This window comes from Oreochromis niloticus, linkage group LG17 (genome assembly GCF_001858045.2).
Source record: "Oreochromis niloticus isolate F11D_XX linkage group LG17, O_niloticus_UMD_NMBU, whole genome shotgun sequence".
NCBI lineage: Eukaryota > Metazoa > Chordata > Actinopteri > Cichliformes > Cichlidae > Oreochromis > Oreochromis niloticus.
This window is the reverse complement of record NC_031981.2, coordinates 2,615,318-2,643,259: the sequence shown is the minus strand read 5'-3', so window position 1 is coordinate 2,643,259 and position 27,942 is coordinate 2,615,318. Positions and strand designations below refer to the sequence as shown.

Below are 27,942 nucleotides of genomic sequence, written 5' to 3'. Positions count from 1 at the left end.
GATGAAGAAGCTCAGAGAGGTAAGGTGGGGCAAGACCATTTAAGCAGGAGGAATCACAAAGTCCACTAGGACCAAACATTTTTGCTTGCTTGGATTACATTTTTAAAAATTTAGGGCCGTTAAAGTTTTTATATCCTCTAGAAATGCCAGAAGCGGTTTAATAGAGAAAGCATCTTTCTGCTTCAGAGGCAGATAAATCTGGCAGTTGTCGGCATACCAGCGGAAGGCTATTCCATCCCTTCTAAGGATGGCTCCCAAAAGCTGTAAATACAAGGGAAATCCAGGGGCCCTAAAATTGAGCCCTGGAGAGCAGCAGAAAAGAACTCATACCCTTAAAAAGTTAAAACTAAAAGTTCTGTCAGACAAATAAGACTCAAACCAATTCACGAATGCCTGCAGGATGGTGTAAACGAGACAGTAAAATGTTGTGGTCTACAGTGTCAAAAGCAGCTGCTAGGTCAAGGAGAACAAGAACAACATGATTACCAGAATCACAGGTAACGAAGTTATCATTAAAAACCTTTAAGAGTGCTGACCCAGTGCTATGGGGGGGTTTAAAACCTGATTAAAAGATCTCCAAGATACCATTCTGATTAAAAAAATAAATAAAATTAAAAAAATCTATCAATTGGGAATATACATTTTTCTCCATAATTTTAGACAGAAAAGGCAGCTTGGAGATGGGTCTGTAGTTAGCCAACACAGTGTGGTCCAGGGCAGGTTTCTTGAGCAGAGGTTGTACTACTGCATGCTTAAAATTAGCAGGGACTACACCGGATATTAAACTGGTGTTTATAACAGTGAGAACACCCTGCCCTATGCTAGGCAACATGTCCTTAAAAAAATCGTGGAGGGGCAGGATCATTTGGTCTCAGATGGCCAACCACATCCTCTAAATGAGAAAGAGTCACAAGCTCAAACTAGTCAAAAACAACAGAGCAAGGGATGGAGACAGAGGGGTCAGACTCAGGGGCACAGATGAGAGCCTTTTCAATAAAAAAGAAGAAAAAGAAAAACACATAAAAACATTAGGTAGTTTATGAGAGGCCTCCAAACAGCCAGTTTGTGGCGCATGGCATTAATCTTCTCACGCGCAGCTCTCCCGTCCAGTCTGTGGCAGTCACGCAGCAACTGAGAAAAAATGTTCGCAGTAGAAGAAGAAAAGCCGGAAGCGCTGCGGATGTTTTGGAAAACAGTCGGCTGTGGGGTAGAGAAACTGAGCTGTGTAGGAATGTGACGTTTGCTCTTAACTTTATGTCACTGAAACAATGAAAGCGAACTCCTCAGACAGTAAAGACGACATGTAGCGTGTACGGCTGCGGTTTGCTGTTTCTTCTTGTTGAACGAGATTAAATGAGCTAACGGTAACATTTAACTTTAGACTGCTGTGAGTTACGAGTTTAAAACTCGGCTTAACTTAGCAATATTTTATAGTATTAGGAAACGTTTAAATGAGTAAAATGTGTCTTTTAGTTGTTTAGTTTCGTTTTATGTCAGGGTGACGTGTTGCTCTAAATAAGGCTGGATTTTTGTGTTTATGTTCACCGGGAACCGTATTTACGCCTTAACATTACCTTCACAGGAAAATGCCTAAAAAGGCCAAAAAGAGAAAGCACAAGAAGTCCTCTTCGTCCTCAAGTGAAGAAGACCAGAGGGTAAGGTTACATCGATGTTTACTGTAGTTGACTTTGCTGCTACATAACATGAATACGTGTGTATGAGTGAGAGGGTGGTGGTGAGTTTACATGCCCGGGTAAACCATCCAAATCGAAGGATAACGCACAAGAGAGGTGAAGAGAAAGTGCAGAGAGAGTAAAGTCAAAGTCAAATTTATTTATATAGCACATTTAAAACAACAACTGTTGACTAAACTGCTGTACATTTAAAATAATCAAAAGAGATAAAAACATAGGAAGACATGACAAAATTTAAGAAAAGGATAAAATGACAAAGTTTGAGTAACAAATAAGACAAATAAAAGTAGTCCAAACTCATTTTGATTTAAAAGCCAAGGAATAAAAGTGGGTTTTGTAAGGAAATGAGGTGTTATTTTTCTGCCATTTTTATTATTTCCAGTTTCATTATTTTGTTATTGCTATTGCATCATAATCATATAACAAGCATTTGCATTGACGCATTTATTGAAGTTATTGATATTACCTTAAAGTTTGTATTAATTTCATGTTAACCTTTATTTACTTTATTTACAGGTGCCAGTATAATCATATGATAATCTGTCATTGCAGGTGCACCTATGATCATTTTTTATACACATTGCATTTTTGTGCCTTTAAATTAGTTGTGGCTCAAGAAGTCGTCTCTTGAGGGTTACAAGCTTTTGGTTAACGCTATGATTAGCCAATCTACTGTGAGGATGACATGAGTTATTGAAGGATTGCACACGCTTACAATACATTTGTATTCTGTTTTTCTTTATCATTTTTATTCATGTATACCTTTTATTAAGTTTTAAGTAGTGGAATTAGATTGAAGCATTTGTTTAATACATTTTTACATTTTACATTTTTATACATTTTACATATAAGTCAAGATCATCACACACAGGATGGCCTCAGCCTGGTTGCATAAGCAGAGAGGTCAAATAAGGTGCAAAGCGAGGGTAACACATGCACACCCATACATGCATAGACATACACACACACACGCACACACACACACGCACACACATACAGTAGTGAGTTCATTTTTGTAGGGGAAAGTTTAAGCATGTTTTGCTAGGCTTGCAGTTTTTATATCGGTGGATGTGACGGTTTGATGCAAGTACAGGATGTCTAACAGCTATGTCATAGCTGTGGGTGCAGGGACTGCACCTGGAAGAAGATGGAAGCAAATGTTCTTTTAAAATGTGTCAAAAGTTAACTGAGGGTTTGTGGTTTTGATTTGACGTATGTTTGTATTGTGTTTATTTGACGCTTGAGGGGGCGTTCTAATACCCCGATGCATAAAACTGTATTCTGAAGTTTCGGAGACGAGATTTTGATGTTGTCTGCGTACAGGGTCAGCTCATTCTCCCACGCGTGTTCATTAAAATCATCGTTTGACTTCACCTCTTGGACCAGTGTGGTTACTTGCATCTCCTCCTGCATCTCTTCCCAAAGTTTTTGAACCTTAACAGTTTTCAAAGGGTTTTGAAAGTGTCTAATGTTGGGGAGGTCCTGATGTGAGGGCCAGTTTGTTCCACAGCTCAAGGGCAGTCACAGCAAAGGCTCGATCTCCTCTGTGCTTTATTGTGGACCTTGGGACAGCTAGGAGCATTTGATCTAACCCTAACCCTGATGACAGACTGACGCCAGAGTAAAAACTATTATAAAAGTCAAGGCGAGATGAAATAAAGGCATGAATGGCTCTCTCTCAGTCTCTGAAACAGAGGAATGGCTTCACTATGGTGAGTGGAGATGAGTGTCAGGGATGATTTTTGACAGAAGTATGGCAACAAGACTGAAAGGGAAGGTTTACAAGATGATGAGAGAACTGCTGTGACGTGTGGTTTGGATACAGTGATTGATTGAGCCATTTAATTGTCACTAAGAGTGTTACACGTACATGCTGTGAAATAGGACCCCTCCTGACCCTATATACGTTGCACAAACATTAGGTTGGTAAGACAGGTCAGAGAGAGGTAGGATGGTAAGAAAGACAATGAAATACACAATACATGAGGGAAGAGAAGGGGAGAAAAAAGAACTTCACCCAGACTGAGCTCCTGATGGGAGAGCAGTTTGAGTACATGTGTATGTGTACGTGTGTGTGGATCATGTATTCAACTCGAGAAAGAGAGAGTGCCCTTTCACCTAGTTTTAAGCAAAAGTCAACAATCCTGAAGCTGACGCAGGTGACCTTGAGGAAGCAGGACGATGGGGCAGAAAGCCGTCTTGTAATCTGGGAGAATTTGTTGTTCCAACTTCGGCCCTGGAGCTTCCAGCTGGTGAGGGGAGGCAGCATGAAGATAGTGGTTGTTTGGGTTTGGTTTAGGGCAACAAAAACTGCATCCCAATTCCCAGTGGCACTACAACAAGACAGGAGGCGTGGCTGGAGGTGCCAGAGTTAAAGGTTGCTAAGATTTTCATCGGAAGGGATAAGAATCGGGAAGAAAATATCAGAGGAACAGCTCGGGTTGAGCAGTTTGGAGACAAAATTGGTTTCGACATGTGCAGCATAACTAAGCACTACCATGACAAAAACGTTCAGAATAGGAGTGACAGGGCACTGGAATATTACAGAGTTTTCCTAAAAACAAGAAGTCCTTCATGTATAAAATATCAAGAAAAAATGCCAGTTTTTAATTGCTTTTATTTCAGCTGTAGTCTGCCTTATTTGTTGCATTTCACAAAATGTTTCATGTTTTTTATGTTATCAGGTATCCACAGGACAAGATGCAACCAACAGTTACAAAACCGCCAAGAGGAAACAAGTTTTAAAGAGTCAGAAAAGGTTTGATGGAGTTTACATAACCATTTATTTATTTATGCGTTTTTTAACTGCAAATTATTCATGTTTTTTTTATATTATTTAAAAAAAAATGTTCTTACAGCATCATTTCTTTTTATTCTTCAAAATCTAGCTGTAAAAAGGACAAGGAAAAATCTGCTTCTTCTCCTGTTAAAGATGACTCCCAAAGCACCCGGCAAATCAAAAAACCTGTCTACAGATTGGCAAAAACACAAGCAACAGAGCAGAAACCCATTAATAAGGACAGACAATATGCAAAATCCAAACCAGTCTTTGTGGCATTCCATGGGGATCATTGCTCCAGTAAAGCAAAGAATTATGTTTCAGGGAAAGATAAAACTGTCACTGGAAGCGACATTGTGGAAAGAGGATACTCAAAACTCAGTGCAGGTGCAGTTCCTCAGAGAACAGAAACGAAATCTAAAGGTGGGTTCGATGAAAAGTCTTCCCAGAGGAGCCAGTCCAAATTAAACAAGCCTCGAGTGGATCCCAGTTTAGTTTCTGCTAAAGTGAAAGAACCGAGGCAGGATGTGCAGAAGAGGAACTACAGAACTGAGAACCCACCCAGGACTGGAAATCACAGCAGCACTCTCAAGGCCAGCGAACCTACCTCCTCCGTCTCTGTTGAAAAAAAGGAGTTAAAGACCAAAAGAAGTTTGTATAAAGATGATGCAAACATGTCTTCTGCCTCCATCTTAAAGAAGTCTTCCACTTCAGCCAAACACAGTGCCTCAGAAAGCAGCTCAAAGGTAAATTTCACATCAGTGTCACATGGAAAAGTTCAGTCATCATCACTTCCAAAGCAAATAAATCCTGGCACGTTATCGGGGCCTTCTAGTTTCAAGATACCTAAAAAGGTTCAATCAGAACCATTAGAGAGCAAGTTTCCTACAAACCCACATTTCAGACGTGCGATCAAACGTCCAGTGTCTGGGGTTTTAACAAATACTTTTTTTTAGTATTATTATTTATTTTCAAGTAGTGGATTACAGCACAGACTGTTTCAATAACAGTATGTCCAAATATTAACCACTTAAAAAAAATCTTTTTACATCTAAGGAAAAAAAACAAAAGGAGAGAGAGAAGAAACGTCCATCACAAGGATCAACAGGGATAAAACTGATGCACTTACTCCATAATTTAACAAAGACGCTCTTTTTAAGGCATATTGAGGATGTTACAGAGTCCATAATTTAAATCTCATTCACAATGGGGGCCTGGGAAGGAGCCAGCATCTTGTGACTGCCTTTTTGGCTGCTGCTATCAAAACTGCAAAAAGATACTTATTTACTAAGCCCTGCAAATTATCAAGATTTCTAAGAATATGGTATAAATTGTAAAGGTATATTATTTACCTTAAATACAGTGATTGAGGCTTTATGGAACTTGAGGCAGAAGGGTTTAATCTTCAGGCAGTCCCAAAATATGTGCCAATGCCCCGCCTCCCGTTCCCTGCACATCCTCCAACATTTGAGTGCACCTATGTCCAGATGTGCCATCTGCTTTGGTGCCATATATTGGAATTTGTACATTTCCACACCACAAGGATTAACATGCATCCAGCCATTCTTCATTTGATATTGAGATGTTTCCTTCCTTTTTCCATCTTTCTTTAAAATCCTTGTCAGATTATTGATTGCTGAAAATTCTTTCTGGGTGATTTCCATTGGGAGCACCTGGAACAAATACAGATACAGCAGAAGTATGTTCATTTTTACACAATCAATTCTGTGACTCAAACTGAGAAAGGAAACTGAATTCCATCTTCTTATATCTTCTTTAATTTTATTGCTTAAGGGAGCATTAACTTCTGCAAATCGGGATATATGCTTTGGCAAATAAAAGCCCCAGTATTTCACTGATTGTGAAAAATTCCCTCTTAAATGGGAGCAGCAAAGTTGTTTCGGTGGATTGTAATTGAATGTTAGAAGTTGGGTCTTATGTACATTTATTTTATAACCAGAGTATTAACCAAATTTCTCTAAGATATTCATCAGTTCAGGGAAAGTTTTATTAGGCTCAGATATATATACCAAGACATCATCTGCATATAGGGCCACTTTGTGGTCTTCTCCACTTATATGAATACCTTTAATACTTTCTGTCTGTCTTAACCATTGTGCAAGTGGCTCTATAAGGAGAAGAGGAGCGGCAAAAGGGGGCGTCCCTGCCTTGTACCACACTGCAATGTAACAGACTGCGACAGATGGCCATTAACTGGCTTATTAAGATGGCGTATTATACAAAGTATGAATAACCTGGATAAAATTATGATGTATCCCCATTCGTTCCAAAACTTTATAGAAGAAAGCCCAGCTGACTGAGTCAAAGGCCTTCTCTGCATGGACACTCATCAATAAGGCCTCTAGTTTGTTTTGTTGAACATAATGTAAGATATGCAATGAGTGTCTAATGTTGTCATGAGCAGTCACCTCCTCAGACTAACAGTCCAGTCATTAAGTCAAACATCTTTCTGTAGAAACTGTACTTACTTCCGGGTGGGGGGGTTAGACGTTACAAATGCTTATCACTACACTGACCTTCCCTGAGATTACTGTATGCTTCCCTTCTTTATTGGCCTCCTCAGAAATGTACTCAAATTGTACTTTTTGTGATACTAATATCACAACTCCCCTCATCCGTACATTTTTATGAGTAGTATGCCCTTTTGTAACCAATTCTTTTCAGCTTCTCATGTTCTGATGCTGCACGTTTTATTTTCGATAATATCTTACTTCTTTAACCGGACTTGAGATCCCTTTTACATTAAATGAGACCATCTTAAAGTCCTGCATGATCGTATGGTAAATAAAACTGCTAAATACCTTTCAATTCTGTCTTAAAACTTGTGCATGGACAGTTTCTCTCCCTCAGAACAAATAATGAACTCAAACATTGAACAAAAACAGAGATTAGGATAAATAAAATAAAAACACAAATAGTCCTTTCAAGAAGAAACGACCCTGCATGACCTTGTGTTGTCCAGGTCCCAGTAGGGGGTAAGCCTCCCCTCGTTGCCCTTAATGTCCACACCCTAACAAGTTTGTGTCTAACATCCCAACTCAGGACCAAATTTTTGAACATAGCTTTTAAAAATAAAACCCCACAGCTATTACAAAGACAGAGAGAAAAAAGAAAAGTAAGAAACCGAGTTAACCACTCTACTAAGTAATGTCACCAAAGCCATGATGTAATATCAGATTTGTAAAACAATCTGAAATCTTCAGTATCTCTCCTGAACACCCGAAGCTTCTCTCGGAAGCGGATGCGTTGGCTTTCTTGCGTAGGGTCAGCCGTCTCTCCGGCTTGACGATCCGCTCTCTCGGTGTGGTGACCGCGCGCCAAGCGGACGGCAACGGAGTCTGTTCCTGATGTCGGGTTGCTGTGGGTTTTAGCGCGGCGATATTCGTTGCGTCTTTTGAAGACCTCAATGGGGTAGTCGTTGTCCACGAAAAAGCGTACCCTTCATAGAACACCCCCTTCTTCTGCCACGCTCTCCGAAGAACCTCTTCTTTCATATGGGAGCTCCCAAACTTCACAATGGATCGGGGCTTTTTGCGGTCAAAGCGCGATGTGCTCTTTCAATTCCAAGTGTCTGGTCACTGGGAAAGCCCAGCGCGTTTTTCAATGAATTGTCCAAAAATGTAATTATGTCGGCCCTTTCTTAATCTTCACATATTCCATATATCCAAAGGTTGTCTCTGCGCGCTCGACCAGCCGCGCTTCTAGGCTAGCTTGACGTCCCGTCTCTTAATTAACGACGATCTCAGTCTCTTCGATTCGTCCATCTGCCTCTTCCACTCTAGCATCAACTCCTCTTAACTCACGTGTAATATCCGCCTATTGTTCGTTGTTGTCTTTTCTAAAGTCACGTAGCTCTTTCGGGATATTCAGGAGGGTGGGCTCAGCTGTATCCATGCCCTCTGCGGCTAACCTTAGTTCAGGAGAGTAGCTCCTATCCACGTGGCTTTTCTGTTTCCTCATCTGTCGGAGTTGTGACTCTCTTACTTCTCGTGACTACCCCCGTTTCCATATTTAAAAGCAATCTCCACTATTATAAAAAAAAAGATTACCGCAGGGATCGTTTAAACCATATTGGGAAAAACAAAAACAAAACAAAACCTGCCGTTAAGAACCGGAAGCTCTTAACGATTAATTCTAGCCATGCAACGAACCCAAAGTTGTTCCGATCTTGAACCAAGGTTAAAATTTGAAAGAAAAGATGCCAGACCTTCTGGGTATGGCAAGCTCCTGCAGACACCTGATACCAACACTAACAAGGTAACATCACTCATTTAATGTTGATCCATGCTCAGTCATCTGGACCTAGCATCCTCAATGGCAGAAACGTTTTGTCACTCATCCAAGTGACTTCTTCAGTCTCAGCTGACTGCAGGTTTTCCCAACATAAACAGTACATTTCCACAATAAACCAGCCCACTGAATGACTGTTCATTCAGTGGGCTGGTTTCAGTTCTTATTGTCCAGATGAACAGAATCAACCTTTTGGGATCACTCATTTAAAACAGTAAGAAGGAGTTGAAGGATCGATGTTTATTTTTAAATGGATGGTTTTTTCCACAGATGCAAGTGGTTGAAGAGCTTCATCTTGCCCGCTCTGAGAAGAGATTGGAGGTGAATGTCTTGAAGAGCTATGGGGAACTCACCGCTATGGACATAGATTGTCCCGAAGAAGGACCTGCAGGTACGTAAGCGTTGTCTTTTTCCTAAAGATGTTCCAATTTTGTACACTCGTCATGTGTTAAATTTTAAATCACACTTTGAGGAGTTTTTGGTTATTATTTAAAAATTTCAAGTCAAGTATGTCAACTTTCAACTCACTAATTCAAACATCTGAGTAAGTAATAATCCCAAGTTTCAGTTTGTGGATGCTTTTCCTCCCCCCAGTGGCAGAAACAGTTTAACACATCTAACCCACTTGTAACTTAATCCATAATTTCACGTTTTTTTATTAGTCCTTGTGTGACATATAAAGATTACGAAATAAGCATCTGATTTATATATTTTAACATCTGACTCATGGATTAAGTTATTAATCTAACAAAATGGACAACTGATAAGACAGCTGAGATGCTCAGCTAGTGTCCGTCTTAAGTATTTTCTGAATTCGAGTTTCCACATATAGATGATGTGGAAAGTAATATTATACTTTGTGTGATTTTATTTATTGTTTTCATAATTTAGCAGTAAGCAAGAAATTACTGAATTCGATCCAATGTTTTTTTTCTTCACAGGCAAAAAGTCGTCTCAGCAGGACCTAATCCTTGTTCTCGACACAAACGTTCTCCTCAGTCACCTGGATTATGTGAAAAAGATCCGCTCTCATGGCCTCGGAGGTGTTTCACGCTATAATTTGCTATTAAAGCAGTAATTAGTATTAACGGTGTTTTGTAGAATGATTTATAACATTTCATGTTGTTAAGGTTTTTTACTAAATGTTGTAATTTTTCAGTCATGAGTTAAATAAGTCATCTTCAAGCCGTGTATTTAGCCTTTAATCTTGAATATTGTCTCCATAGAGCAGCGTATTGCATTTTTGCTTTCCCTAACATAACGTGTTCGGACTGTGAGGGGAGATTTAGTTTTCAGACTTTATGATCACACATCTGCTCCCAAAAAATTATTTCATTCCAGGATCAATACAGTTACAAGAAAACTGAACAGAAAATTAAAACAAAACATAATGAACACTTCCACATTTTCAGAATGTATCTTTATGGATAAACTAATCAGTACTATCTGCTTGCTCTGTGTTTACTTCATGTTGTGTTAGGCCTGGGCTTTCCCATTATCCTCATCCCCTGGGTGGTGCTTCAGGAGATGGACTCCCTAAAAATGGGAAGAGGCCTGTCAGGCTCCGTGGCCCACCTGGCGACTCCAGCCATCTCTTACATTTACAAGTGTTTGAAAAGCCGGGAACCTCGCCTGTGGGGCCAATCTATGCAGCAGGCCGCAGAGAGCAGCAGTGAGTGGAAACTTCACCTCTATTACACATCTATTAGCCCATATGAGAGCTGCCTGATAGGCTGTCGGGTGAATTGTTGACTTGATAAATAAATAAATGTCACCGTCACCCTCGACAACAGCGAGCACATGAAAACCTTCTATCCATTACAACAGAATAGTCTTCTTTTCAGTTTGTTACTCTGTTAAAGCAGGTACAGTCTCGATCAAAAGTTTAAGACCACTAAAAAATGGCAAAAAAACCTATTTTGCATGGTTGGATCTTAACAAGGTTCCAAGTAGAACTTCAACATGCAACAAGAAGAAATGGGAGTGAGACGAAACATTTTTTTGAGCAATTTATTGAAAACAACTGTTAAACTGAAACAGGCTGTTTTACAGCTGATCAGCGGTTTAGGACCACATGCCTTTAAAAGGCCAAATCTGTGCAGAAATGTGGATTCATTGTCCTTTTCTGTCAGGCAGTCACACTGTCATGATGCTCTGATGGCAAAGGTAAAAAACGTTCCCTTTTTGAACCTGGTCGGGTTGTTGAACTGCATAAGCAGGGTCTCTCACAGCACGCCATCACTGCTGAGGTGGGACGCAGTAAGACGGTCATTTGGAATTCTTAAATGATCCTGAGGGTTATGGAACAAAAAAGTCGAGTGGAAGATCCAAAAAAGATGTCACCAGCACCGAGCCAGAGGATCCAATCAGCTGTCCGTCAAGACACTGGACGATCCTCGACTCAAATTAAGGCCGTTACTGGTGCCGACTGCAGCCCAATAACCATCAGACGGCATCTGAGACTGAAGGGCTTCAAAAACAAAAAAAACACGTCTTTAAAAGTCTCGTCTCCTTGAACGCCACAGAACTGACTGTTTGGACTTTGCAAGAGAGCACCACACATGGGACACTGAAAGGTGGAAGAAAGTTTTATTGTCTGATGAGAACAAATGTAACCTTGATGTAATGTAATCCTGATGGTTTCCAACGTTACCAGCATGACAAGCAGAGCCCACCTGAGATGTTTTCCACGTGCTGCAGTGGAGGACGTGCCATAATTTCTTCTTGTTGCATGATGAAGCTCTGCTTGGAACCTTGTTAACATCCAACCATGCAAAATAGGATTTTTTTGCCATTTTTCAAGTGGTCTTAAACTTTTGGTCCAGACTGTATTTAGCCATTGCTCGACTCCTCTGCACAGACACTAGGTGGCACTAACGCTGAACTCTTTCTCAAGAATATACATATACATTGTAAACATCTCAAGGGCACATTGTATCCATGCATTCATTGCTGTGTCAATATTTTGTTACATTTTAAACAAGTTATGACAAAGGAGATGAGGAAGAGATATTTTCACTTGATTTTGGAGCCTATACGCCTTCAGTATCTCTTATAAAAGAGGCATGAAATCTCCATCTTGTGCTTTTCATTGTTGAGTCTCACTGGTCTTTAACAGGGGAATGACACACCGTGTCCTTTGTTTGGTGTCCTGTGTGTACACATGAAATAAGCATCATGTCTGTGTCTCACTGTCTTCCTGTCTGTCTCACTGTATGCAGATGGTCTGACTACTGAGAATAACGATGACAGAGTGCTGCAGTGCTGCCTGCAGTACCAGAGTCTGTACCCAGAGTGTGCTCTCACCTTATGCACGTGAGTTCTCCCTCCTCCCCCCCTACAGTAAACTGCTGCTGCTGCAGAGTGTGTCCTCTGCTGATAATGCACATGCATGTGACTGTGAGTGGGTCCAGCCAGATAGTTCCAGTTGGGATGAGAGAAAGAAAGAGAGAGCCAGACAGCTATTGGCAAAGAATAGATGTGCTGAGCACGGGAATGTGAGTGTAGTTTAGCAACTTATTGGCTCAGATTTTATGACGCAGCTATTTTGTTTTGTTTTCATGATTTTGACCTATTTCCATGCGCTGTTTCCTGCTGTAGTCATCGATTGTTTTGCTAAATCAAATTAGCGGGCAGACAGCGTTTCAGTGTTACACAGTGAGTGGATAATGAGTGTGGATGTCTGTGGAAATAAATTGTCTTAATGCAGTCTGCTTTATCACTGCCCCCTGATTAAAAACATGCTTCCATTCTGTCATCTTCAGCAATGATAAGAATCTGTGCAGTAAAGCCCTCCTGAGTGGGGTGAAGGCACTCTGCAAGACTGACTTGGAGGCAGAGGTTGGGAGATCCAGACATAGCCTTCAGATCACTGCAGACATTCAGGCTTCTATGCCACCGCGCAATAACCCTCAGGTCTTATCACCAACGCTGAGCACGAGTTGCCCACCAGTTCAGTCACATGGTCAAGAGAAAGCGGGCTTTTATGTGGGAGTCCTACAGAAAGGTGAGCCGGAGGTTAATGTGTTGCTTCATCATCATGCAGTAGTTAATGGCACATACTATCTATGTACTATGAATCCCCCGTAACACATGCACTTCCTGTTTTTCTTCCCTCCCTTCCTATATTAACTGTACACAAGAAGTACACTGAGTTAGTATTACAGATGTTCATTTCTAGTCATTTACTCGTATGTGCTCTGTATCTACTGCCTAAAATCACTCAAACATATAACATACTTGTATGAAACTGATCACAGACAGCAAGCAGCTCAATGAAGGAGACGAGGAGAGGACAGTTAGGGACCTCAGCGGATGCATTTCTGCATTAGAAGACTGTCTGAGGGAGGTGCTGTCTGAAGTTTTGCAAGTGGAGATGAAGGCTGCTTATGATGACCTCTGGCTAGAGGTAAAATAAATAAATATGGGGAATTTCTCATCACTGACACTAAAAACACAGGTTCATTAGTTAAATGTTAGGTTGTATCAATATGCTGTTATAATATAAGAAGTTACTTTAGATACAAGAGGTAGATATGCACCGTACATGCATGGGTACGGTGATTGATGAGCTCCTCATAAGTGACCTGTTCATTCTGCATATAAAACTGTAATGTAAGTAATTGTTTCATGATATCATTCTTTGCGTTAACAGATCGTTTATTTAAAGCCACCGTGGACACTTCAGGATGTCTTGCAGTGTATAAAAAAGCACTGGATTGCTGTTTTTGGCCTCCTTGTCCCACGGAGGAAGGAGCAAACTGTTTTAAAGCTCATCAAATTTTTCAACTCGGGTAAGCACGAATACAGGTGAAAATATACTCTTATATACTGCAGTGGTTACGAATAGTGAGTCTGTTATTAGCCTTATTTTGGAGTCTTGTGTGCTGATTTGAAGATTTAGCAGGCAGCATTGTTGTGAAGGACATCACGTCTGTTTCTTGGATCTCGCGGGCTTGATAGAATCAGACATTCTAGATGAAAGCATGATGATGACAGTTTCCTAGGAGCTGATGTCAAGATTGCCCTGAGAGTAAACAGCAGAATTTAATGTGTATAAAGGCAAATACTATATAATTATTGTAGCTCTGTAGTCATTTCAGTGTTATAAGCTGAAGCTTTCTGATAGTCAGTTATGCAAAATGTTACATTGTTAGGCGATGAAATGTCCAATTTCCGATACTCTGCATTATTTGTATGGAAAACTGTGCTTTCCCTGCACCTTGGCAGAGAGCGGTGGTGAAATACTGAGTCATCCCTCGAATGTAAGCCTTCCACTGTGGGGGTGTGATGTTGTCCGCCCTGCACTGTGCTAGAACCCTAAAGAACTGCGTGCAGAATCAGGTCATCTGCTAAAGTAGGAGACGGAAATGTGGGTCAGAAAGATGCTGAGTCGCCCACTGCAGCACTTCTGGGTCTTACTGCTGGATCCCCTTTGTGTATTCTTACAGTGCTGAATGTCTGTGTGTGTGTGCGTGTGTGACAGTGACACATGCACGCACGCACACACACTGCATGTGTCACTGTTTCTCATGCTCTGTGTCCACCTGTGTTTGGCTGTCCAATAATTTTTAATCCAGGCAAAAATGTTAATAGATTAAACAGTGTAGTTTTGCTCTTGCTGTGTGTTTGTGTGTGTGTTTGTGTATCCTTGGTTCGCATGCTTGATTTCTTGGTACCACACAGCCTGGCTCTGTGCCAGGAAGCTGAGAGAAGGGCGAGGAGAAGGAGGAAGGGAAGGCTGGATGAACTGTATCTGAGGCTAAGAACAAATCTGGGAGTGGAAAAGTACTGCATGTGATTTTCTGGTATCCCCTAAGAAGGCTGTGGGGGTGTGTGTGTGTGTGCCTGTGAGCGTGTATTCATATCTTTGTGGGGACCAAAATTTGGAAGTTTACTATACCAACAGCCCTTATGGGGACCAAAACCCTGGTCCCAAAATGTGGTTTTAGTGTCAGGGTTACAGTTGGATTGTGGTCAGGTTTAGGGTAAGAGTTAGGGAAAGCATTACGTCTATTAGATGTTTGTTTTTTAAAAATAGCTGTGTTTGTGAGGACAGACTCTCTTCATAGACGTCTGTAAGGTAACAATATTCTCATTGTTAGGGCTACAGCTGGAAATGGGAGGGTAAGCGTCCTGATAGATATGTTATTGTAAAGAATGCCTGTAAGAAAAGAATGCATATATATGAAAACATACTCTTCAAGATTCAAAGTGTTTATTGTCATATGCACAGAAGAACTGGCATTTCTCTGTGTGATTAAATTCTTCCTTTGCTGTCCATACACAAATGCCAAGTTAGGTAAGGGATTTTTAAAAGAACAAGATAAATAAAGATGAAAATAAGGATAAAAAATAATGGGAGATAAATAAGTACAAAATAAGTAAGGGAAGACAAGTGTGGTATGCAGATGTACAGATGGATGTACAAGGAGCTTAATGTGCAAAATGAACTTACTGTGCAAAATGTCTGACGTGCAAATTGCAGTTGAGGTAGGTCAGCTGTTTAGGAGTGTGATAGCAGTGGGGAAGACGGAGTTGTTGAGTCAGGATGTTCTGGATTTCACACCTAAACCTTCGTCTGGAGAAGTGTGAACAGTCTGTGGTGGGGCTGTGTGGGGTCTTTGAGGATGGAGGCAGCGCTCCTTTGGACTCTGTGATGTAGCTGCTCTGCAGAGAGGCCAGCAGAGTCTCTGACTCTGACCTTCATATTTATAGAAAATAATGTGTGTTTATTGTGGAAAATGTTGATGTGCTGTAAACCTTCTATGTGTGGATGTACGTTTTCTTGGATGGTGCAGAGTATGTGCACATGCAAGCTCACTCTGCGCTTCTATAGGTTTCCACCTGATTATAACAGGAACACAGCAGCTCTGCAACAGAGCTCACTTTCATAATAGTTCAGTTTTTGTTACGTGATGTAAAACAGAGTTCATTTAGCTTCATTTGATTTAGCACATTTTAGTTAGGTGAGGATTAACCTTTATGTGCAGTCAGCTAATGGCCATACTGCATGCATGCATGCGTGTGTGTGTGTTTTCTCAGGTGAAACGGTGGACCATGAAACCATCTCAGAGGCCGTTCAAGATGCCAAAGAGCTTGTGAACGCTTTTTCGAAAAGTTCAAAGCATGTTCCACGAGCCGTCGCTGTACTGGACGACATTTTGAACAAGCTACGGCCTCAGGTCAGCTCGAGCGCATTTGAAGACTTGATAGGTTTATGTGTATGTTGAGACAGTTTGCAGCCACATGAAGAGTCAATGATGTATCGTGGTTGTTGTGTCTGTTTGTGTCACGTATATTGTAAGGTAAGTATTTCAAAAGTTGGATAACGAGCTAAACATTACCCATTTTTTTATTAGATGTAGCAATTTGAGTTTTTTTGTTTGTTTTTCGTATTGTTTCTCAGCCAAATCTTCCAACGGGGGGAGAATCTTCCGCCTCCGACGTTGTGATGAATGACGATGACGATAACGGAAACTCTCACCAGGAAGTGTGGGCCGTGTTTGAGAGCATCTGGTCTCACGTGTGTCAACTAAGGTGGGCGTGTTTGTTATTGGAGTGTTGGGATTATACTGCAGATGCCATATTAGGATTACTTACTAGCACATATGCTTGGATTTATGTAAATAACTATGTCACCATCAGTTCAGAAGTTAGCACATTCAGCTGCAGCTCCGTACAGTGATGACAGTATAAGAGCCAAGTGTTTCGAAATGTGGAGGAATTACAAAATAGTCCGTGCATACTGACGTGAAATCATTTGCCAGGACAAAAACACACTTTGCAGTTTATTTTGAAGTGTGTCTTGTTTTTCTTTCCGTTCTGCTGACCCCCTGAAATCTTTTGCTTTCTGTTTTGTTTTAGCTTGGAGGTGTTCAAAGCTCTGGGCTTTGACCCTCACACCAGGCAGTACCTTCAGCCAGAGGGAGCTGCTCCACCACCACAGGATGCCTTGGCCTGCTTGCACAAACTGTCCTCCATGGTCTCGCAGCTGCTCCAAGCTTTCAGCAGGTATGTCATGTCAGTTAAAAAAATACTGCTGGAGGCCCCTTCCTGTTGCTTCTTTAGATTTTAGCTGTGTGTGCGTCACAGTCAGTGTTTCACAAATCTTAAAGGTACATCTGGATCCGTGTGCTTCGGTAACCTCCACAGAGGAGTTTGATCTTGCTTAACCTGTCACGCTTTCCTTATGCTTTCACAGGTGTGTCTCACCTTTGCCTCAACAAGTATCTTTTCGAAGAAGTCCCTTAAACCACCACCCCTCTCCTTCCTGTGCGCATGTGTTTTGTGCTGTCGTTGCTCTCGGGCTTCATTTGGCACCGCAGCACAGGCTGTAATCTCCTTGACCTTGTAGCTTTGCCTGGTCACCTTTCCCATGACGCAACAGTCTGTGCTTCAGTGTAGCAGGAAGTTTCTGGTAGGAACTCTCAGAAAAATACTTGTGCCTGCGTTGTCAGCGTGTGGTACGTTCATATGTAAAAAGCTGTTCTTATCACACTGGGAAAGAGCCGAGTCAGTCTTTGGTTTGTTCTCAGGTTTACATAACATGAATCATCACAATCGTCTGCAGCGATGCGGCTGCAGTCACCTGCTTTTAATTTGTTTTCCATTCGCTCGATTCCACTTATTCTGCTGTAGCAGGTGTGAGGAAAATTCTACAACAGCTCTTTTCATGGAAGACATTTCACGTGGTGCAGCAGGAAGAGCTTGTGGACATAACAAAGTTAAGAATCGTCGATTTCCATTTGACCGCTTCCATTTCCGTTTCCTTGTGAATCGAGCTCGGTGTCAACCTCGTTAATCCCACCTCGCTTCTGTGCGTGGGACACAAAAAGTGACTATTGTTCACTATTTATTTCCTGGACAGCATTCAGTGTTACATTTGGGTCTCTTTGAGGGAAGGTAGCAATAAACCGCTGCCATCTAAAGGACGAGGTGTCTCCTGATGTTCAGCCTGGTGTCAGATACACTCCAAGTTACAAAAACAGTGTAGAAAAGCTTTTGCTTTACTAGTGACGCGATGTTTGTGGTGACATAAAACAGTCTGTGGTGGTTTTAAAGTATATCAAATTTCTCACAGTGCGATATCCTGAAAGCCCACAATGGTTACTCAAACCATTAAGCCCTCCGAGCTCGTCTGTTTTTATTGTTTTTGAATGGTGGAACTTATTACATAAGATATTACATCACATCTAACATATGATCTGGTGAAGCTGCAAATAATATTGTCTGTACAAAAGCCTCCTGACACGCTGTGCCACAGCGGCGTCCTTTTCGGACACTCTGATAATCCTGCTTTCTGTCGAGTTTGCAGCTGCTGCGTCCGTGCGTACCCGTGGGCGTGTGTGAGGCTAATAAGCGCCACTTTAAATAGATTAGTAAAGTAAACACAAGGTGAATTCATCAGTTGGGATACTGTCTGTACAAAAATCTAAGAAGTACATACCAGAATATAATGGCTGAATAACACGAGTGCTTTGAGTCAAGTGAAAAGCTGGAAACAAAAATGTGAACTGTGATATTGCTGTGAATGCATTTCCACATTAGTGTGAAGCGTGTCGAGTCAGGTCACGATTAACGACTCTTAAAGACTCTTAAACTTGATGTCTGCCAGCTCAGAGCATAACAAATATTATAAATATGAATCACTGCAGGATTTACATTCCTATGGATTATTATCAGCAGGAATCTGTGTGTTTGTGTGTAAATCTGCGCCAGTCCGTATGCATGCATGTGTGTATTGGGCTGCACGAACAACACGGTTGCCTAGGAGACAGCCGGGCTCATTTTCATGTGTTTGAGCAGAGCTATGAGTCATTCCATGCACGCTATCGCTCCGTCTTCCTCTTTTTCATTTTTCTCATTCTGTGGACACTAGATATGGATAATTTAGGACGCTGTCATTTCCTACCATTTTCTCCCATTTCCTATCCCTCCATCCTCATTGCTCTGCTGCCGTTCCTTGCTGTCTTTTTGTTTGTCGCTCTGCATTATCCCCGTGTGCGTCAGAGTAATGCAGTTAATGACAGTGCGGGTTTGCATTTTTGCATTTTATTCAGATGCACGGTTGTGGATGAATGCGCGGAGAAAACATGGAACTACAAACTCATTTTGTCTGGCACAATTTTAATATGAGCAAATTAGTGAAATCGTTTACACACCGGTTAAAACCATCTTCCAAATATTTGGTGGTCTCCCTTTGTCCATAAAATCAGTTCAAACCAGTCAGAGACGAGCGCTGGGTCCGGGCCTTTGTGTTGCGCACTGATCAGTGTGTCTGGGAGGCTCTTTGTCATGGTTCATGAACCCGAGCGAATGTTGTTCCTTTTGATATTTAGCCTTTATTACATTGTCGAGATCATGTAACACGCTGTACAGATCCAGGGACTCACTGCTGAAGGTAAAGTAATCTTTGTAACTGACTTGTGAGTGATTGGAAGGTTGAGGCAGAGCAGGGTAGAGGCTTCTTAGGTAAATGTAATCTTTGTTACTGTGGTTTCCTCTGCGTGCTCTGGTTTCCTTTCACAACCATGTGAACGCACGCACGGTTAACTCGTGACACTAAATTGTCTGTATGTGTTGATGTGACAGTGCTGCTGCCTCTGTGTTAGCCCTGCGATGCACCGGTTACCTGTCCAGGCTTCACCTGTCACTGTGTTTTAAAAGGGACAGACTCCAGGGTCCCAAACCTGAGTTGGCCAAGAAAAATTGAAATGTATCGATCCCAGTGAGATTTTCTTGTAACAGAGATCAGTTCTAACATTGTGTTTTTCTGTTTTCAGTGTCTTGTTATCAGCTCCCGGCTTAGAAGAAGTCCAGACACTGCTCAGCATCATCCACTCCAACAATGTCAGTGGCGTATGACAGTTATTGGTGCATAATTAGATGCACTGGACTTTGCCATGCTAAGCTCTTCTTAATGTGCTGTTTTGCTTTTGCTCACTTAAACTGCTTTCTGTTTCAGATAGTAAGTGAGAATTCCAGGTTAACAGCCAAAGACCTGCTCGACTGTTTTTCACAACCAGACTACAGGTAGGAAATATTCATCTACATAACACGATAACTGTATTTTTATTGTTGTTGGAAAGAGTAAATGTAAATGGCTGCTGTGGAGCATGGTAAAAGTGGGATGTGGCTGCGCACATACCCAGTGATACGTGCCGTTAGCTATAACTTCCTTCTTACCAGGTATTGTACTCAAGCATGTTCTTGAAATTCTTGCGCTCTTTGTTGCGGCGTGTCCAGGCGAGTAGCCGTTACAATGACTGTGTCATGCCAACATTTCCAAACAGTTGTGCAACTCATTGTTAATATATTTCCTTGGGGAAAATCTGTTAGCCATACCTTAGCAACCACTAAGCTGCCAGCTTATAGGTGCAGTTAGCGTGCCCTTGTCAGTTGCAGAGCCATAACTACATGCGTCTCACAGGATGAAGCCTAAACAGCAGATCAGTGTTTAGTAACCCAGCAGCTTCATTTGAATCTTGGAGATTTAGCAGAACTCCTGTACAGTCTCATAAAGTAAAAGAAGGGTCACGAGTGAATTGAGTTTTGTGTCACCTCATTAAGCTGCCTTTGGATTCAACACCTTATTTTAAGCTGAGCTCTATCTCACTATTATCTATTGAGATGTAAATTTGAAGTAGGTCGGACTTTCAAGGAGCCTGATGAAGTGCTGAGCAAAGGGCTAAATTCAGGACTACGCCCACAGCAACCTCTGCCCTCGTTATATATCGTGTAACGTAACACATGAGCTTTACATTTACACTTCCTCTGAGATTATCTCATCAATCTTAAATACCCGTCATAAACTGTCATAAAGTGAACATATTATAGGATATAAATGTCATTATTACGTCACAGATTTTGGACCGTTTTTGTCTGCTTGTAACCTCAACGTGGTTGAGAGCGTTTAAGCTACCAGGCCTATATGTTTCTTATACACGCATACATTATTTTATCACTGTCAGATGGTTTTATTCAATTTCTGCTTCTATTTTTAAAGTTTTAATAAACAGACTTTAATCTTACATGAAAAGTCAGCCACACACACAGAAACAAGCAGAACTGCTACACCCATCAGTTCATGGTGATGTCAGCTGCCATGGAAACGAGCCACAGTTTTACGTATTCAACCGTCAGTTATTTGTTCTCTCCCAACACTGCTGTCTGACTCAGATCGTGACATCACTCCAGCCATCACTGTTATTAGGATTGATTTTGTCTTCAGTCTATTAAACATTTATGGATGATTTCATATAGATCAGGGGAGGGCCGGTGTCCTGCAGGTTTTAGATCTCACCCTGGGTCAACACACCTGAATGAGATGATGAGTTCATTACCAGGCCTCTGGAGAACTTCAAGACATGTTGAGGAGGTCATTTAGCCATTTAAATCAGCTGTTGGTTCAAGGACACATCTAAAACCTGCAGGACACCGGCCCTCGAGGCCTGGAGTTGGACACCCCTCGTATAGATGACTCGTTTTGTGCTCGATCTTGCTTATTGTGTCATCAGAGCTGAAAGCATTATCAGATGACTTTCCTGTATTTCAGTGACTTTCTTGCCTGGATGTGAAGTCAAATGTTTTATTTAGTGTTTAAAGACAGCATATGCCGTGTCACTTCCCAGAAGAGCTGTGCAGGCACTCGGCAGTCACATCGTTCCGGCTTTTGTTGCCACAGATCACCACTGACAGGCTCTTTGTTTTGATCCTAAATGTTTTATTTGTTACATTCGCCGTGAACCAATCTAGGACTTCACTTAGCGAGCGCATTGCCGGCAGTGTTAAATATTTGATTTCTTTGCTGAGCGCAGTGGTATTATGTCACGAGTTATATAAGGCCTCGGGGAGGCGCGCTCCAGGAGCGTTGTGTTCTGTGTTGCTTATCATTCTCGATAACATACTTTTTATAATACTATAATAAAACAAATTTAAAGATAATCAGTGATAGGGCTGTTACTCTGCACTGGCATAGAAGAACCAGGAATAAGGGTACTGCTTTCTGGTTTACTGTAGTAATGTTATTTGATACAGGAATGCCATTCTGTGTTTAGTAAGAAAGGATATTGTGCAAATCGAGCACAAAGCTTGTGGGCAGTCACATGTGCACATGTGCTTCTGAAAGCCATCTAGATTTTGAACAAATTTGTGTCATATTTTGAGCTGACGGTACCGTGGGAGGATGCAGTTGAGGAAGCATTTGAGCTTAAGAAGCTGTGATATGCCAACTTGGCAGCTGAGGCAGAGGACAGAGGCTGGAAGATCAAGGTGCGCCTGGTGGAAGTGGGGTGCAGCCAGTACAACAGCAAAACTGCTTAGAAAGATTGGGATCAGAGGACAGACGCAGCGGCAGGCTATAAGAGAATTAGCTAACACTGCTGAGAGGACCAGTCACTGGCTGTGGCTAAAGAGGGCTGACATCACTTGGGCAGTCAGTCAGTCAGTCAGCTAACCACGAGACACACGCCCAGGATTGATCGACCGTGGTGGGCCTGCCCCAACAGGGGGCGTCAAAAGGGTAAAAGATAACATTAGAAGTTTTGCTGGTTGACTGATACAGCTGTCTCAGGGCCTCCTGGGGACTGTTCAGTTAACCTCATGGTAGTGAAACTAAAAGCAGGAATGAAAGAATAAAAAATGTTCCGCTCTTCTCCCCTCTGCTCTTCTTCCCTTTTCTGGGAGGCAGTGGGGAGGTAGAGCGTACAGCCCGATCTGGCGGGGAGGTGTGGGAAGCCAGATCAGGCGCCCCCCTTCCGGCTCTCCTCTCTGCTCTCTCCTATCTTGTCTCTTTTGTCTTACTTCTCTCTATCACCTTTTCTATCCCTTTGAAGAATTGAGGCTCCATAAGTATTAAAGAGGTTAGTATTACTTCTCAGTTGCAGTGAATACATAGAAGAAAATAAACTGTAGAAAACTAAACAGAAGAAAGAAGAAGAGAAAAAACAATTTAACATAAACCAGTGACACAGTCCGGGGCCTGATCAACCCTGGCAGGGCCTCCTTGGATGAGGGTGTCTAGTGAAGGTCCACTACTGACGATGTGTCCCAAATTTTAATATGATAATCTAGATCAGATCTCTAATCCCTAAACCTAACTAAGAAAGGTAAAAAAATGGCAGATTATCTTGGGTAAAAGACCGAAACACCCTGTGAAGTTGAGGCACACAACGATGTGTCCTACTGGTAAAGTTTCTGGGCTGCCTTTCCTCATAACAGCCATCCCTCAAGACTTTGTCCATTTGAAGCAATGCATTATCAGGGATTGTAACATCTGGTCCTTTAACTGAATGAATGTGATGTCCTGCAGCTCAGCTTGGAAACAGAGCTGCAACATAACATTCAAATCCACGAAGCCCTGCTTCTGCTCTTTCATTCATTTTCCCTGCAGTTGTTTGAAAACACCTGTTTTGTTTTTATGGAGTCATCCGTCTGATGATGATAGTGCACCTGCTTATTTTTCACTTGCAGACGTGCCGTCAGGTTGATGCCTGATGGCTTTTAGTGCAGAGCAGCATAGCTGTTGGTTACCGCAGCTGATAATCGAATGACTCAGTTATCACTGAATGCTTGTTCACACATTAGCCACGTCCGTGTTTAACTTTCATATCGTTTCTCGCATATTTCGGTGACTCACTCGACAGATTTAGCGGTCACTCCTTCTGGCGTCGTCTCAGGTAATGAAATTTACACATTAGTTTTATGTAACTTGGTCACACGGAGCATCCGGAGGGAAACGCCGCTCTGCCGTTTCGTAAACCTGTGGGGAACAACACATCGTTCAGCACAGGGAAGCCTCGGGCGTTACATTAGTTAATTTTCTGTTCATTATACTCGAGTGCTGAAGAGAAACTGCTTTGTGCCTGATAAGGCAGATCGGTCTCCTTCAGTAATAGAAGCTTTTATTTTTCCCTCTCGTGCTTAATGTTATTAAAATGCAAATTTTTGTCTATATGCGTTGCGTTACGTTGAACTCACCACCTTCACTTGCTCTTTATGTTTATTGGACACTTTAAAAACCTTCTTATTGATCAGTAATTTGAATTCTTTGTCCGCATCAGTGTGACAAAGAAAGATTTCTCTGTGCTTATTGGCAGGACTGGTGAGGGAAACATGAATACAAATGTAACCATTTTCATCTTTATTGTTACTATTGTTATTCTTTTTGCTAAATGTTCTTAGCACCATCAGAGTCAGCTAGGGAGGGAATACAATCGGAGGCTTTCTGCTCCAGCTAATCACATGATACTCTGCTTTAGAACATCTCACCGTGCAGCACATCATCACGTGGTCCTATTTTCAGTTGAGTGCAAATCATTAGTGTCTCCCGGAGGCATGCATTAACTACCTGTCAAACACATGTAGGCTGTTACGTAACACAGAGAAGCAGCACAGCAGCCCTTCCCTGTGTACACACTGTCGATGTGCGTCACTGACACTTGGACGCTCTTTGACGTGACAAATGTGTCGCAGTAGTTTGAGGGAAGCCTCTCTGTCCGTGGCGCACTCTGGAATGCAAAACCAGCCCAGTTGCCACCAATCAGCACATCCTGGGAGCAGTCTGTACCCATTTCCACAGGCTCCAAAAACACACAGCTGCACCCTGGGGTGATGGACGGGAAGTGGATGGATAGCAATCAGCAGATTCCTCTCCTTCTCTCCTTCCTGCAGTTGCACAATCATCCAGTAAAACAAAGAAACAAGTCAAACGAGCAACAAGCTCCCTCAGCGTCTCCGCTGCTAAGCAGCTGTTGCCAAGATTTCAGCAGCCAGTTTGCGTGCCTGTGCGTGCTGAACCCTCGTTATGTGCATTTTTAACTGCCTGGATGTACTGTACTGTAGTAGTGTTACCAAAAAAATTTGCTCAGCTGAGGGAAATGTGCTTAAATAGCTGCCAGTGAAATCCAGAGCTTCTGGAAGCTGCCGTGTACACAGAAGCAGCATTGTCTGTTGTGAGTGCCGAGTGCGATCAGCAGTTATCAGTTATCAAACTGTTAGTGTAGAAAAGTCTGGATTCATCCACACGGTGCCATGTTAGCTTTCATTCTCAGGCATCCATTCGAGACGACGTGGTGATGATTTCAGAAAAGATGGAAAAACTTTTTAACTTCAGTCTTTCACAGTTTCAAAATTACAAATAGGAAAAAGAGCCTTAAGCAAATGTTCGGGCACCTCATATGGTCCGTGCGTGGTACCACTCTGTTAGGTAACTGTCACAGCTTTTAAAGGTTTTGAGTCCCTTCTGGTTATGTGGGGTTTTTGTAGGGTTTTTTTGGAGTGGAGGGCTGCAGTGCTAAGACTGAAACTAGCCCACTGAATAAACAATGTGAATGGTGCTCATGGGCATTGATCAATGATCATGACAATTTTTATATTAATGATCAAGGAGCTGACCTCACAGCCTGTTGTTCATTCAGTGGTGCTAGTGTCAGTCATTGTGCAAATGTACTGGTTATAAGGAAACCTGCAGTCAGCTGAGACTGAAGGAGTCACCTGGATGATGATGAAACGTTTCTCCCACTGAAAACTTCCAGATGAACAGAATCAACTTTCTGGGACAAACTTCTGCTGATGCTCAGTCCAGCCAGTGGACGGCGAGGACCGTGTCTAAACCTTTAGCTTTTGTTTCTAGAGAGAACCGGCAGTGTGATCAGAAGTGGTTAAACTATCGTTGTTTGCCTACAAACCATTCTTTATCTCACCACTGAAATGTTCCCCGTGCCACTTGCTGCAGCGTCTTTACTCAGGGCCCTTAGAAACTCCTGTTTTTAGTTCATCAGTCCACAGGCTTGTTTCAATGCTCATTTGCAGACTTGTAGTGCAGATTTTTATGGGGAGGTCACAGGAACAGACTTTTCCCAATGACTCTTCCATGAAGGTCATATTTATGCTGCAGATAAGATCGGTGCAACGCCATTCCTGACTCTGCTTCCAGGTCTTTTTAAGTGAAACAGATTTACCTTTCTTGCTATCCTATGAGCAGTTCTCTTGGAAAAGTGCTGTGATCTTCCAGATCTCAACTTGACCTCCATTCCCATTGACGCGATCAGGCTTAAAACATTTCATTAGTCACAGGCTTTTTGGAGATTAGATCGTTGTTCGCTCTCAACTCCTTGTCGCACAGTAAGAGACATTTCTGGAGCAGGTGTTCGCAGGATTTTATGTGTAAGTCATTTTTTGATGGTTTTTAGTTTGGTTTTTTTGTCTGTTTGGGAGCTGACGCAGTCTCTATGGAGATGTTTTTTTTATTTTTTTATTGGAGATAACAGGAGGAGGGAAGCTGCAGAGAGGCATTAAAGACTGCAACTCTGCTTCCTGGTCCCAACTCTGGATAGTCACATTTTGGTGGTTTCATAAATTTGGCCAGATTTCTAGAAATGAGAGCTGCTCCATCCAAAGTGGGATGGATGACATCTCTCCTGGGAGAAACAGTGTCACACACAAGGTTCCTTTTGTAAAGCTTAGCCCATCTTAAACACTGTCTACTGGTGGAGTGTGCATTCCTGTGACCAAAGTAAAGTGCCTTACTTTTGACACCTTTCTGTTGAAATGTTCAACTCAATTTTATTTATACAGGCCCTTATATTGTACAGTAGACCCTACAATAATACATACAGAGAAAAACCCAACAATCACATGACCCCCTGTGAGCAAGCCCTTTGGCGACAGTGGGAAGGAAAAACTCCCTTTTAACAGGAAGAAACCTCCGACAGAACCAGGCTCAGGGAGGGGCGGGGCCATCTGCTGCGACCCGTTGGGGGGAGAGAAGGAAGACGGGATAAAGACATGCTGTGGAAGAGAGACAGAGATTAATAACAAGTATGATTCGGTGCAGAGAGGTCTGTTAACACATAGTGAGTGAAGAAGAAACACCCAGTGCATCATGGGAATCGCCCAGCAGCCTACACCTAATGCAGCATAACTAAGGGAGGATCCTGGTGGACGTTCTGCACATCCTTCAGTTTCACAACACTGAACACTTATCTTATAACTCAACATTCACTCATCGATTTGTTTTTCCATCCCAGCCTTTCAGTCTCTGTGTACTTTGTGTAAAAGCCAAACGACACGAAAGTGTAGTTAAAGGGTTAATAAATAAATAAATAAATATATGTATATATAAATATATATATGACTTTCTTGTTCCTCCGGATTATAAAGGATTATAAAGTAAACAAGTCCACTTTAGTGGTCCTATTAGTGGATCTAATTAAACCATGCAGGCAAAGGTGTGAGAGAGAGCTTGATGCCACTCCCTTCTCTGTACTCATGTCTTTCTCTGTTTTCTTTCGTATTCCCAGGGAGAAGCTCAGGGTGGGAGGGACCAAGTTAATGGAGCTTCAAGAGCTCTTGGAACACTGTGTTCAAGCTGCAGGTCAATACACGACGTTCCCCACGTAGCACCGTCGTACCAGTGTCAGGAACGTTGCTCATCAACCAAACGGATTCCTCGACATGACAGATTCTTAACTTGAACTCGAAGCTGTTGAGTTAAAGGCACATCTGCTCGTGCTGTACCCGTTTCCACCTTTGTTCTCCATCCATAAAGTTCATGTTACAGAGAGAACGCTGTTTTCCGAAGGTTTGTTTAATGCTTTGTACTGTCTGTAACAGCTGGTTTGTTTAATTCAGCAAGTACAGATTTCATCATTCTCCAATAGCTTTGCACTTCTGTCCTCAATGAGTTTTGGATTTAAGGTGAAATTTAGTTTATAAATATTTAAATTATTTTTAAAAAGCGTATTATTTTGTTTAGAGTGATTAATTAAATCACAAAACATATTTTTACTTGAAATATTTTTTTAATAAAAATAAAATATGTACCATTTGTTATTAAAAGGCCTGTATTTATTTAGAGGTTTGTTTTTAAATCATTTCTGATTACCTGACAGCTTCTTACGTTACGTTGTTTAACTCACATCGATGCCACTCTCATTCAGTATGAAGCTGGAGCCCGGAGATAATTCTTTAATGTAGATTTTAGGCTGACACAGCGATCAGGACAAAAACCCCTTTCATGATAAACCAGCAGGTCAGTGAACAGATAGAAAAGTACTGTTTTCACCGCGAGGCTCAGAGAGCTCAGGTTACATCCAAAAAACAACATTCTTTTTATGAATGCTGAGATTGTTCAATGCATGCTTTTTTAGAGCCCAT

At 41.8% G+C, this 27,942-nt stretch overlaps 1 protein-coding gene across 1 annotated transcript; it reads left to right on the top strand.

Moving 5' to 3' along the window:
• Positions 1–1,183: 1,183 nt before the first annotated feature.
• swt1 (SWT1 RNA endoribonuclease homolog) lies at positions 1,184–27,591 on the top strand. Its single transcript, XM_005451839.4, has 17 exons — positions 1,184–1,207; positions 1,583–1,655; positions 4,379–4,452; positions 4,583–5,219; positions 9,055–9,175; positions 9,726–9,827; positions 10,265–10,456; positions 12,006–12,099; positions 12,549–12,790; positions 13,044–13,192; positions 13,439–13,577; positions 15,829–15,968; positions 16,193–16,323; positions 16,651–16,797; positions 19,569–19,635; positions 19,751–19,818; positions 27,087–27,591. Exons 2-17 carry the CDS (start codon positions 1,587–1,589, stop codon positions 27,184–27,186), a joined length of 2,472 nt encoding a protein of 823 aa, XP_005451896.1. The 5' UTR covers positions 1,184–1,207; positions 1,583–1,586; the 3' UTR covers positions 27,187–27,591.
• Positions 27,592–27,942: the final 351 nt, after the last annotated feature.

What these genes read in the sequence shown, in the direction of transcription:
- swt1 (XM_005451839.4), top strand. Translation starts at nt 1,587, where the DNA reads ATGCCTAAAAAGGCCAAAAAGAGAAAGCACAAGAAGTCCTCTTCGTCC. An exon ending in CAAGTGAAGAAGACCAGAGG is followed by an intron (nt 1,656 to 4,378) that starts GTAAGGTTACAT and finishes TTATGTTATCAG; the next exon opens with GTATCCACAGGACAAGATGC. An exon ending in CCGCTCTCATGGCCTCGGAG is followed by an intron (nt 9,828 to 10,264) that starts GTGTTTCACGCT and finishes ATGTTGTGTTAG; the next exon opens with GCCTGGGCTTTCCCATTATC.